The 13,572-nt window shown below is 38.3% G+C and overlaps 1 protein-coding gene and 1 non-coding gene across 7 annotated transcripts in view; one reads left to right on the top strand and one right to left on the bottom strand.

Annotated features, from left to right (window-relative positions):
- PHF20 (PHD finger protein 20) overlaps window positions 1–13,572 on the top strand; it is a 120,002-nt gene that overhangs the window by 46,796 nt on the left and 59,634 nt on the right. For 5 of the 6 annotated variants that reach the window (XM_057703181.1, XM_057703179.1, XM_057703177.1 and 2 more), the window contains 4 exons: window positions 1,284–1,671; window positions 5,296–5,409; window positions 6,326–6,514; window positions 7,053–7,232. In XM_057703181.1, the coding sequence (XP_057559164.1) occupies window positions 1,284–1,671; window positions 5,296–5,409; window positions 6,326–6,514; window positions 7,053–7,232 (871 nt within the window). The remainder of the gene's footprint in view (window positions 1–1,283; window positions 1,672–5,295; window positions 5,410–6,325; window positions 6,515–7,052; window positions 7,233–13,572) is intronic. The other variant, XM_057703180.1, reaches the window with a different exon arrangement.
- Window positions 4,416–4,522, bottom strand: LOC130834268 (U6 spliceosomal RNA). Its single transcript, XR_009048650.1, has one exon. It is a non-coding gene; the product is annotated as a U6 spliceosomal RNA (small nuclear RNA).

Raw genomic sequence — 13,572 nt, 5'->3', positions numbered from 1 at the left:
GTTCCTAAGTACTGTATGGGAATATAGCTTTTAATGGCTATGTAGTATTTATAATATGTATATAACCCTACTTTGTGTAACCAGTTCCCTAATGGTCATTTAGGATATTTGTAAATCTGGGTACACAAGTCTGATTATTTTGTTAGCAGATTTCATTTCTAGGAATTCATTCTAGTTCAAAAGTATTAAACGTAAGACTTTGGACCCAAATTACCAATCTGCCTTCCCAGTGGTTGCGATTTATGTTTCTGCCAGCAGTTACTGAGGAGTGCTTGTTCTCAAACCTGGCTGCTTTCAGAAAATTTTGGGGACTTGGAAAAAAAATTTCCTTCTAGTTTCTAACCACAGGGATTCTCCTTGTTTATTATTTTTCCCTCTGGAACAAATTAAACTTTTACTCACTGTATATTTAGGCACTCCTTCCTGCTCTTGGCAAAGATCTGTGTGCCGAGTGTGTGCTCGGTGCTAGGGATCCCATATGGACATGAACTGGTGGTCTTGCTCTTCTCTTGAGGTTTTGGAAGGAAGATATTTACACAAATAAACTTAATTGTAGTTTTGGAAACTCCAGAGCTTTCAGAGCTGGCTTTATTGTGAGACAGTATACTGGGACACAAGATTTTTAAGATGAATTTTTACAAAGGTAATTTAGGAGGAAAGTAACCAATTGAAGCAGTACTTCCTCCTGATGGACAAAAACTCAGTAGCTCAGGAGCACAGTAGGTGGCTTGTTGAACTGAGCACAGCCTTTACCCAGTAGAGGAGGCAGAGACCCTGTTTCTGAGTTGGAAAATCTTTACAGCTTTCTGGTTCAGCCTCGAGGTGTCAGTTTGTGTTCTTCTCTACACAGGACATCAGCATCTGCTGGCACACTGAGCCAGGCCTCTGAAAGGCCCTGGGTCAGTGTAGTCATGCTTGGGATGAGACGGACGGGGTATGAAGGCATTTACTTAGAACATCTCTTTCAGAAAGATTGCTTCCCAGAAGAGGTCCCTGAGGTAGTTGTCTGTCCCTTTAAATATTTTTTTAGTGACTTATTAATCATAAGGGAGATAATAGCATTGTCTGAAAAGGAATTGAACATGGCTGTTATTTTCTTTAAACTTGGACTGGTTTTCAAACCTTAGAATATGGGTGTATATTTTCAGTGGTGCTTTCCATTATGCGACCTGATACATGCCCTCTTTTAATTTCTTTGTATTCATAAGTTTACAAAAAAACATCTCATTTTATATTTGCAAGTAATCACAAAGTGTGTTTCATCGTTATTTTGCTCATTTTAGAATATTGTGGGTAATGCTAGGCCTAAAGAAACAGAACACAAAAGTCTTTCATCATCTCCTGATAAACGAGAGAAGTTTAAAGAGCAGAGAAAAGCCACAGCCAATGTGAAAAAGGACAAAGAGGCCAAAGCCTTAAAGACAGAAAAGCGACCCAAGCAGCCTGATAAAGAAGGAAAGTTAATCTGTTCTGAAAAGGGGAAGGTGTCAGAGAAGAGCCTCCCCAAGAACGAGAAGGAAGATAAGGAGAACATTTCAGAAAATGACAGAGAGTATTCTGGAGATGCTCAAGTGGATAAGAAACCTGAAAATGACATTGTGAAGAGTCCACAAGAAAACGTGAGGGAGCCCAAAAGAAAGCGAGGCAGACCCCCTTCCATCGCTCCTGCTGGTGAGTTTCCCAAGTGTGCAATGCCGGAGTGTTCTTCTGTAGTCCTCTGTGGTTCTTTATAACTTCTGTACTTCAAGCTTTTGTTTTGGTGACTGACCTTGAATCATCCTGTCATCTGAAAACACGTCATGCCCGTAGAGCTGAATTTTACGGGAGGCATGTATCCAGGTGAACATAAGTTTGGGAAACATGTTCTTGACTGGGCTTCCGGAGTGATAACTCTTCACTAGATACTTCAGCTTATATGATAAGGCCTTTTGCTTGTGCCAATTCAAATGATTTCTCTTTAAGCTTACTAGAACCTAGAAGCAGGAAATAGCATTTTCATGAGCGACGTGAAAGGGGAAAGGAGAAGTAGGTAGGTGTGGGCATCTGGAGGAGGCAGAAGAAAGAACACTGGACCTAGATAGGTATGGGTCCACTTGAAATTGAACTCTTTGGAGAGTGATTATGGATCAGAAATTTTTATAGTCTAAATAAAAAGCTGAGACAGGTAATTGGTAGAGTCAAGGTTAGAGGATTTAGGGAAGAATACATAATAATTTTAAAAAGTTGAAACATGGAATTCTCTTAGAATAGCCAAGAGAGAAACACACCCTGAATTTCTTCCTAAGCCAAACATTCCTCCCCTAGATTGAGTGGTGTGAAGAGCCCTCAGGATCTCTAGATTGAACACTGCCTATGATTATTTGGCAGTGGCCTTCAGACATTCTTGCTTACATATTCTTTACATAAATATTGAAAAACTGTGAATCCCCTAGCACGTTTTAAAGTGATACCTGGGGACTTCCCTGGTGGTTCAGTGGTTAAGATTCCATGCTTCCACTGCAGGGACGAGGGTCCGATCCCTGGTTGGGTAACTAAGATCCCACATGCTGCACAGTGCAGCCAAAAAAAAAAAAGTGATACCTGTTTTTTTCTTACAAATTTAAAAAGCTGCCAGAGATAAATTTAAAATATAAAATATGACATGAAATATATTTTCATCAAAACTGTGGAGCTGCAGAGTTAGCTCATTTGTTGTTCCCATATGATATAGAATGCAAAGCCAGTTCTATCTACACCAGACTGAATTGCTGTGGAAAAAACTCTACCTTTATTTACTTCAAATAAATATATTAGTACTTGTTCCCAGTAGACAGCCTTCTTACATCTTAGTTCTAATTTTAAGGTATGAAATTAGACAATAGATTGATTTCTTCCCAGATGAAATAAGGCCCTTTGCCCTTCAGTGGTTATAACTGGGTTTCACTCTCAAGATCTGAGCATGTTGCAGTTGTCCCTGTGCCTAACTAGGGCCTGGACCTGTGCTGTCCGATACGGTAGCTGCTAGCCACCCATGGTTACTGAGCACGTGAAATGTGACTACTTTGAATTGAGATGGGTTGTAACTGTAAAATACACACTGGAGGGACTCCCTGGCGGTAGTGGTTAGGACTCCACGCTTTCACTGCCGAGGGCCTGGGTTCAATCCCTGGTTGGGGAACTAAGATCCTGCAAGCTGCGTGGTGCAGCCAAAAAACCCCCCAAAACAAACAAACAAAAAACCAAAAACCAAACAACAACAACAAAAACAAAACCCACACTGGTGTTCAAACACTCAGTATAAAAGAAGAACACCCAGGGGACTTCCCTGGTGGTCCAGTGGGTAAGACCCCATGCTCCCAATACAGAGGGCCTGGGTTTGATCCCTGGTTGAGAAACTAGATCCTGCATGCGTGCTGCAACTAAGACCTGGTGCAGCCTAAGTAAATAAGTTCACTGGCTTTCTCAGTAGGGTTCCAAGAGAGAATTGACCTCTAATGCCTAAGGCATCCTTGACCTCTAATGAATTGACTTCTGCAAATTGAGAATGACACTAGAATGATAAACCACTCCTGGAAGAATTGAGAAAATAACCTTTGTGTTCTGTTTTCAAATGAGGAACCCTAGTTGAGAAAGTCTGGAGGTTTTAAACCTCTGGGCAGTGTACCATGTTATGATGTAGGATGTAATAAGCAGCCCTTTTTATTAAGTGTAGGATTTCACACCAGATAGGATCAATTTAACAGAGAACTGGAGTTTCCCAGGCTTACTGTGAGCACTTGCCTGAGGCGTTCCTCCCCAGTCAGAATCTCTGGAGCAGGATCTGGGAATGCTAATTGTTAACAGCCTGCCCAGGGAAACACTGAAGTTGTCTATGGTCAGCCCCAGTTTGTATATGGTATCAAAGTGAAGGGGGTTTGCCAGTATCTCATGCATAGTTCAAATCCCCTTTAAAATTTGTGCGGAATAAGTTCATTGACACGGTGGAGTTTTGTGCTCTCTAGATTGTACAGACCTTATTGGAACAGGATCTGAGCTATTTAGGGAGGGTTGTTTGTGTTTAATTTGGATTATGTGTGATCTCCAAGTTCCCACCCTTGGAACAAAATAATGTTGGCACGTTGAGAAGCTTGAACACAGGAAGAGCCAAAGAGTTCAGCACTCTCCTCAGAGCTCAGCCCTGTCTCCTTTGGTGACTTGACATGGCAGATCTGAAGCTACTGGTCTTAGATGAGTCTTCTCTCTTCCCTCCCCCTCCCATTTCCTTGCCTTCCTCTCTCTTCTTTCTCCTGGCTGCTGCTTTCTCTCCTTTCAACCTTCATTAGACCCCCAGCCCTACCATTCCCTCAAGCTTCCCAATTTCTTTTCTTTTTTTTTTTAAGCTCTTTATTGGAATATAATTGCTTTACACAGTTGTGCCAGTTTCTGCTGTACAACAAGAAAATACGGAACACTTCATGAATTTGCGTGTCATCCTTGCTCAGGAGCCATGCTAATCTTCTTTATATCATTCCAATTTTAGTATATGTGCTGCCAAAGTGAGCACTTTTAATTTTTTCTTTTGCCTGCCTTTTGGATTCTCACCTTTCCTCGTGAGGGAGAACTTCTTAAGTGTTAGGTTTAAAAATAAAGAGTGAGTATCATCTAAGGGTTCAGCTTCTGCACTGCTGCATTATATCAGGGCTGGATTTGCCAATGTTAAGCAGCTTTGCCTGGAACACTGACTATCAAATAGCATAATCTCCTGAGATTTTTCTGAAATTGTTTTTAAGAGGTTTTAAATGTTGACATTCTTTTTGGTCCCTTAAAATTAGGACCAATGCCAAGCTAACCAATTTAGCAGGTAGAGGTTGAAAATAATAATCAAGCCATAGTCCTAGGGCTGACTTAAGAATTTTAAGAATTAGCCTGCCTGGTGGATTTCCTGAGTATTGGATAAGCCAGATTTTGATGAGAAGATTTGATGGTGATAAAAATGACTTTTCCGTTGCCTTTTTACCCTCATATTTTAAAGCAGTCACGTTGGGGTGTTTAAAGAGAAGGTTTCAGGAGATAAGTATGTGAATAGAGCTGGGTCATAGGAGAGACCAAAAAGATTCAGGAGGTCAGTCTGCAGGGTGTCGGCATCTCCTGAAAGGAAGTAATTTCTCACCCATTTCACTTTTTTTTCACTTTTGGTTTAAGTAAAAATGCTCTTTGAGGGCCTATTTATCATGCAACAATGTGTGGATGTTTATATGTGTTTTATTTATATATAACATGAGGATTGGTCACTAAGAAACTACATACCTTTTTTGTGCGGTTTTATATACATTGTAGCTGTGGATTCAAACTCTCAAACTTTGCAACCAATAACATTGGAATTGAGAAGACGGAAAATATCAAAAGGAAGTGAAGTCCCCTTAAAACGTCCTCGGCTTGACAAAAATTCATGTGAGTCTTCGGTTTGTGTATGTGTGGCTAGAACCTGACATCCGTTGGGTTAGCTCCCTTGTGTCCATGTTGTCCCCTGTTCCTTATAGGTGCTAATGCTTGTCCTTGCTCACAGGGGCTAGTGTGAGTGGGATGTAGTTGGATCAGAGGAGTTTTGCTAGAGGAAAAATAAATCTCAGAGCACAAGCTGTGTTAATGTTGGGTGCAGTGGTATTGTCTCTATACCCATAAACTACATCTGATTTGGATTCCACTGGAAATTTAATGGCTTAGGAAGGGACGGATTTCATATGCCAAGTGAAACTTTAAAAATACTGTTTATTGATTTTACTGTATAGCACAGGGAACTATATTCAATATCTTATAATAATCTGTAGTGGAAAAGATCTGAAAAAGAATATATACATATACACACATATGTGCGTATATATGTACATCATATATATATATACCCGAAACTGTCACTTTGCTGTACACTTGAAACTATCATAACAATGTAAATCAACTACACTTCCATTAAAAAAATACTACTTATTGATTTTTAAAAAATACCCTTTTGGCTGCAGAAAGGATTTGTGATGGCTCTAAGGCTCTGTAAACCTTATTGACTTGGGAAGTAAGTATGTAGACTTTTATGTTGGAAAGCCCCAAAATAGAACTTGTCAAGATTGGGACGTGACCTTTTGGCACATATTTTCAGATCATGAATCCTTAAATTAGGGAAATTATATCCTGGCAGAAAGACTGTACCTTTACTTAAAACTGTACACCAGGATAGGGTGTTTCCTTTCATCATTAATCTAATATTCCAGAAGTCTCTGGTTGAAGCCGTTATAGAGGCAGCCAGTCCAGAAATCTGTAGTAGCAGAGTTATTTCTTCAGGTGTCTTGACTACAACTCTCTTAATGGTTTATAGCCCAGGAAAAGTCAAAAAACTACTCGGAAAACACTAACAAAGACTTATCAAGGAGACGGTCTTCCAGGCTGTCTACTAACGGGACCCACGAGATCCTAGATCCAGACTTGGTTGTATCAGATTTCGTTGATACGGTTAATACTGATCCTTTGCAAAACACATCATCCACTACCAAGAAATCTGAAGAAGGTGAGTCGGAGTCTGTTCTGGAATGGTCTTGCCAACCTGCTACCAGTCTAGTGAGAACCAATCTAAATCAATCATCGTGTACTGCCTTATACAAGTTTTAGATGGTCTTGAAATCAAGTTATTGAATTGGCTGCAGTGTTTCTTATATTAGTCTTCACTGAGGATTCAGTAGGCAAACTGTTGTATGCCTTTGTGACTGGTTTTGTTTATGTATGTCTGAATGTTGGGTTGGAGGTACAGTGCTTGAAGAGCCCTGTTCCTCTCTCTGTCTTTCTGATGCCATCTCACTCCAGTGCCTCTGCCTTTTTGTTAATATTTCCAGCAGATCCGCCCTTCACTTAAGCTTCTTATTAGCCTTTTTCTTTGATATGCTCTCAGCCATGGCTATGTGTGCTGGAACCTGTGAATGTATTCTTTTATGCTGTTAAATGAATAGTTTCCTCTAAAAAGACCCTGGCTTTATCAGTCTTTTGTGGGACTTTTGGTTTTCAGATTATATACGTGTATATGTTCCCCAATCTTTCTTTTTTTCTTCTAGGTCAGTTGAAATCTCCTTTGGAAGCTGGCCAGGTCTCATCTGCACTAACTTGCCACTCCATTGGGGATGGAGTGGGGCCTGCAAGCTTGGAGTTGAACTGCAAGTCAATGGGAGAAAACACTATGAAAACGGAACCTGCTTCACCCCTTGCTGAGTTACAAGAGATTTCTTCTGTGGCAGGTTCATATTTAGAGTTAACATAATCCTCTTCTAATATATACTTTTGTTTATGCTTTGATTGTGAACTAAAAAAAAAAAAAAGGACGTTTCTAATGATGTTTTTTCCCCTTTTATTATTAGTATTTTCTTACTTTAATGCTATATGCTTTTTAAAAATACTATATACTTGTCTTTTCTGATATTGCTAATTTGTGTTTCCGCTCTTTTCTTGATTAGTATAGTTAAGGACTTATCAATTTTGTCAATAATTTCAAAGAACCAACCTATTACTTTAGTTTTCTCGATTTGTCAGTTTTTTTTATGCCATTGATTTCTGTTTTGATCTTAATTGTTTTCTTCCTTTAAATTTTTCTAGAAACACAGGTCATTGATTTTAGATCTTTTTTCTTTTCCAATATGAGCATTTAAAGTTATAAAATTTCCCTCTCAGCACTGCTTTAGCTACATCCTATAAATTTTGATATGCTCTTGTATTTTCATTTTCATTCAATTCAAAGTATCTGTGATTTATTTGTTGACTGTGGGTTACTTAGAAGTGTGTTGTTTCATTTCCAAGTATTGGGGTTTTTATAGATACCTTATTGTTACTGATTTCTAATGTAATCCCATTAGTCAAACAACATACTCTGCAGGATTTCATTTTTTGTTTTTGGCTGTGCTGCGTGGCATGCGGGATGTTCCTTGACTAGGGATTGAACCTGGGCCAGGGCAGTGAAAGTCCAAAATCCTAACCATTAGACCACCAGGAAACTCCTGAATTGCCCCCTTTGTAATGTGAAATATCACTCTATCTTTGGTTATAATCTTTTACTTGAAGTGTACTTTGTCTGATATTAGAACAGGTACTGCAGCTTTCTTTTGCTTTCTGTATGCATGGTCTATCTATTCTCTATTCTATCAATTTTCTTTCAGTATAACTATGTCTTTAAGTTCAAAGTGTGTCTTTTATAGATAGATAGTTGGGTAAGGATTCAATGTTTAGTTTAGTTACATTAAATGAAATTATCAATATGGTTGCTTTTAGGTCCACCATTTTACTTTCTGTGTTCTGTTTATCCTATGTTTTGTTCTTTTCCTTCTTTTGTGTTTTTTCAGGTTAATTTAATTTTTTAAAATCCCATTTTAATTCATCTTTTACCTTTCAGCTATACTTCTTAGCATTTCTTTTAGAGGTTACTCTAGGCATTATGATAAATGCATATATATATCCTTTTCATGGTTTACTTAGAGTTGATATTGAACCACCTTATGTAAAATGTTGTGTAATCCATTAACGCCCTCTTTTTATGCTCTACTTATCACATGAATTGTGTCTGCCTAAGCTGTAAAGTCCACAGTGTAGTATTATAATTTGTTCTAAATGATTATATATTTTAAAGAAGATAATACAAAAGAGATAGTGATTTACACATGGATTTACCATATCCAGTGTTTTTCATTTCTTCTTTTTTTTTTTCTTGTAGTACACACAGGTTTACTGGTGACAGATTCTTTTGGTTTTTGTTTATTTGAACATTGTCACAGGATATAGAATTGTGGGTTTACAGTTTTTTTATTTAAGTACTTTAAAAGATGTTATTCATGGTCCTCTATTGTTTCTGAAAGGAAGTTAGTGATCATTCATGTTGTTGTTTCCCTGGTTGTAATGTGTTTTCTTTCTGGCTGCATTCAAGATTTTCTTCTTTACCTTTGGTTTTTAGCAGTTTAACTACGATGTGTTTAAATTTGTTTTAGTTTTGTATTTAACCTGCTTGAGATTCACTGAGCTTGAATATGGAAATTGATTTATTTCATCAGATTTATTTTAGACCTTTAGATACTGTCCCACAGGTCAGTGGGACTCTGTTGACTTTTTTGTTTTCGTTCAGTTCCCCCCTTCATTTTCAGACTGAAAACTTTTCAATCTATTTTCAAATTCTTTTCTCAACTCCAGCCTGCTTTTAAGTCCATCCAGTGAATTTTTTATTTCTAGTGCATTTTAGTTTTACAGTGTCCCTTTTATCCCGAGATTCTCTGCTGAGATTTTGTGTCTGTTTATTCATTATGAGCATAGTTTTAATAGCTGCTTTAAAATCCCTGTCTACCGACATCTAGATTATCCTGAAGTTAATCCCTGTTGATTGACTTTTCACTATAGGTGACACTTTCCCTTTTCTTTATATGTCTAATGTTTTGGATTATATCTTGTGCATTGTGATAGGTTGTAGCTTGGAATGTGTTATGTTCCTCTGAAGAATAATGATTTCTTTGTTTTAAAGGGCAATTCATTTGGCTGAACTCAAACTCCAAATTCTTTTCCTTTGCAATAGGCAGCATCTGAAAAACCTCTGTTCAGTCTTTGAGCCTTAGTTGGTCTTCTTGAAACTCTGTAAGTTCAGAGATCAGCCAGAGATTTAGACACAATTTCAGTGTATTAAGTGAGGCCACCCTTTTGTGGCTTTCTTCTTTCTAGGATTTTACCTCTCACTTTCTAGCTGTTGTAGTTGCACTGAACTGTGTCTTCGGTTTCTTCAGCCAATAAGAAGGGTTTTAGCTATGCAGTGCTACTTACTGGAGCCTGCCTTTAGGTGAAAAGCCTTGCAAAATGGGAAATTCACCTAGTGCCCTTCTCTTATTCCAAATGTCCAACTCCTGTTTCTGCCTCTCTTTCTTGCTCTTCAGTGCCTTTAGATATTTGTGTGTGTGGTTTGTTTTTTTTTTTTTTTTTATAGTTTTGCCCCAGAATTTATCATGATTGTAAGCAAAAGAGTTGTTTCCTCCAAAGAGGTCTTCTACCGTTACTGAGTGAGAAAACTCTACCTTGTGTTAATAGACACACAGTTTAGGAAGTTGTACATATCCATGACTACACAGAGGGATTTGTTTTTCCTCTCAAGTAGTGATTGCTTGTTGCATTAAAAGCTATTTGGATATTATTGGTAATGCAGACTCTTAGTTTTGATAATGTTATGTTGGTGATAAATGGGCTCTTTTGATGGACATTTAGATTATTTCTGAGCAATAAGAAGGTATTTCAAATAATAATGTAGTGGTAATCCTTGAACGTTTATTTTTGACTACTTGGTGAATCCCTATAGGATATGTTTTTATAAGTGTGATTGCTGGATTCAACAGAATGCACGTTGTAAATTGCATCGACAAATCACCCTTCAAAAAGCGCATTCCACTTTATAGTATGGCCAAGAGTATGGTAGAGTATGTTTTCCCTACATCCTTGCTATCTGGATACTATTCATCTTTTGAATTTTCTTTAATTTATGTTAACATTGGAAATAAGGTTTTACTTTTTAAGTTGTATTTTTTTAAATGAGGTTGAACAGTTTTTCATATGTTTGTTGAATATTTTTATCTTTCTTTGTGAATTGTCTTTTCATATTCTTTGCCCACTTCCTGTAGGATTATTTGTTTTTATTATTGATTTGCTAAGTTTCCTTTGTATATTATTGATACTGGTCCTTTGTCTTTTATTTACATTGTACTGTATTTTCTCTTGGTCCGTCACTTGTCTTTTACTTTTATTTATTGTATTTCATAATACTGAAATTAAAAAATTTAAATCTACATTCTTTTTTCCTCAGCATTTAAAAAATATACTTATGATCCTAGTATGTGTACAGTCGATATTATTGCATATGCATTTTCCCATATTATAAACTCCATATTAAAAAAATCAATATAATTATAGGATAAGCCACCCTTTAAAAATCTTTTTTTAAAAAAAATAAATTTATTTATTTATCTATTTATTGGCTGCATTGAGTCTTCGTTGCTGCACACTGGCCTTCTCTAGTTGTGGCGAGTGGGGGCTACTCTTCATTGTGGTGCGTGGGCTCCTCATTGTGGTTCTCTTGTTGTGGAGCATGGGCTCTAGGCACGTGGGCTTCAGTAGTTGTGGCACATGGGCTCAGTAGTTGTGGCCCACGGGCTTAGTTGCTCCATGGCAAGTGGTGTCTTGCTGGGGCAGGGCTCAAACCTGTGTCCCCAGCATTGGCAGGCAGATTCTTAATCACTGTGCCACCTAGGAAGTTCTAAAAACCTTGATAAAATCAAAATATGTCTTCTACTCATGGCTTATGTTCCAAGGTTCTTGATCAACATTCGTCTTTAAAAAGTTATTTTGTAAAGTTTGACTTATCGTGAATTGAAAGAGATAGAGTAGGGGAGAAGGGAATTAGTGTAGGTAAATTCTGGTGTTTCCTAAATATCCGTGAAGGCCAAAGGGCTTGTAGGAGAGCCCTCTTCTGGACTCAGGGAAGACATGGCCTCATTGGAGAATTTAGCCAGAAACAAGTTATGGAATCAAGTCTCATGAGATTCTATTGATGACATGGCTCTGGACCTGGGAAGCATTCCTTTGGTAAACCTGGGTGGTCTGTAACTTTCTTCCTTCACATGTGTGGAGAGGACAGGCTCTGTAGTTCCAAAGCAGAGCTTCTTGGGTGTGTATGAGCCCAGAGGAAGAATGAAAAAACTCGTGGAGATTTATGGGTCATGTGTAGTTCCTGGAGAAGAATGTGCAGGCAAGTTTTTAGCAAGAGACTCAGGGAAGTAGTAAAGGTTAAATGAAATTGTCTTCCTGCAGTTAGGGCATGAAAAGTGAGAAGAGACATTGCATACACAGATGTGGAAGCTCTGGTTGCGTATCTCTTTTTGCTCAGTTCAGTTAGAGTGTCCTGTTGACCTGCCAAGTAGCAGGCGCTGTGCTAACAAGCATCAGTGACAGAAGATCGGTCAGACTTAATGCCTGCCTGAAGACTGTCTTAACTTGGGAGGCATGACGTTTAAGCTGAGTCTTGATTGGATGTATAGCACTGTCCCATGAGTAACACGTGGTGCTAGGCAAGCCAGCAGACGGAACTATATGAATAGAGGTGTAGCACATCTCTTATTAGGCTGTTTCAAATGGAGAGAATGTAGTCAGTTGAATGTTTAGTGATTCTGCATTTTTCTTTTTAATTTATTTATTTTTGGCTGTGTTGGGTCTTCGTTGCTGCACCTGGGCTTTCTCTAGTTGCGGCAAGTGGGGGCTACTCTTTGTTGCGGTGCATGGGCTTTAGGTGCACAGGCTTCAGTAGTTGCAGCACAAGGGCTCAGTAGTTGTGGCTCACGGGCTCTAGACGCAGGCTCAGTGGTTGTGGCACATGGGCTTAGCTGCTCTGAGGCATGTGGGATCTTCCCGGACCAGGGCTTGAACCCGTGTCCCCTGGATTGGCAGGCAGATTCTTAACCACTGTGCCACCAGGGAAGTCCAGTTCTGTATTTTGACATTACATGCTTGTGACTTTAATATAAGCTGTCATGAAACCTATGCATTTATATACTCATTTGTGTTATACTAAATTTAAATCTTAATTTATATATTTAATAATAAATGTAAGATTTGAAATTCTTTGCCTTTCTTCTGGAAAGGCAAATTTCAAACATTAGAAAAATGGTACAGATCAACCGGTTTGCAAGGTAGAAATAGAGACACAGATGTAGAGAACAAACATATGGACACCAAGTGGGGAAAGCAGGGAGGGTTGGGGGGGAATGAATTGGGAGATTGGGATTGCCATATATACATTACTAATAAGAAAAAAAATACCAAATTGTACACTCTAAATATATGCAGTTTATTGTATGTTAACTGTATCTCAATAAAAGTTCTTTAAAAAAAAAATATAATTTAAATTTGGGGGAGTTCCTTGGTGGTCCAGTTAGGGCTCAGTGCTTTCACTGCTGTGGCCCGGATTCAGTCTCTGTTTGGGGAACTAAGATCCTGCAAGCTGTGCTGCGTGACCAAAAAAAAAAAAAGTAATTTAAATTATAAATAGAAAATTTAACTGTGTTAAAAGGTTAATGACATTTAAATAGTTTTGTTTTTATAAGACTTTTATACCATAATGACTGTATGTATACAGAATTGCATACTTCTATTTGGATAATTTCAATTTAGGTTTGAGAGGCAGATTTTCTTTTTTTTTTGCCTTGATCAGATTCTGTGTAGTAAACATAAATGCACTGGCAGAGCAGATTTTTGAAAAGAGTAAACTGAAAGTACTCAAGTCTCCCTGGTGCCTTTATGTTGGTCTTCTGTTCCACTGGGTCCAGGGTGTTGGGCCTCAGCCATGTGGGCTCGTGGATACAAGGGGTCTCTCCTTTCTTGTGGAGCCTCCTCTCAATGGCAGGGCTCCTCTCCTCATCCTACTTTCTATCCTGTGGGGGAAATTATTAGACTTGATGTGCAAATTTGGTGGAAATTTAATCTCAGAATTTAGTAGTCCGTTTTGGGATGGAAAACTTGTCTATTTCAGTGATGTCCCTTAACCCAGCAGACTAAGCTCTTCATTATGTTGTC

The sequence above is a fragment of the Hippopotamus amphibius genome, chromosome 12 (genome assembly GCF_030028045.1).
Source record: "Hippopotamus amphibius kiboko isolate mHipAmp2 chromosome 12, mHipAmp2.hap2, whole genome shotgun sequence".
NCBI classification, from domain to species: domain Eukaryota; kingdom Metazoa; phylum Chordata; class Mammalia; order Artiodactyla; family Hippopotamidae; genus Hippopotamus; species Hippopotamus amphibius.
The sequence above is the reverse complement of the archived record's forward strand: the minus strand, read 5'-3'. Positions and strand labels throughout refer to the sequence as shown.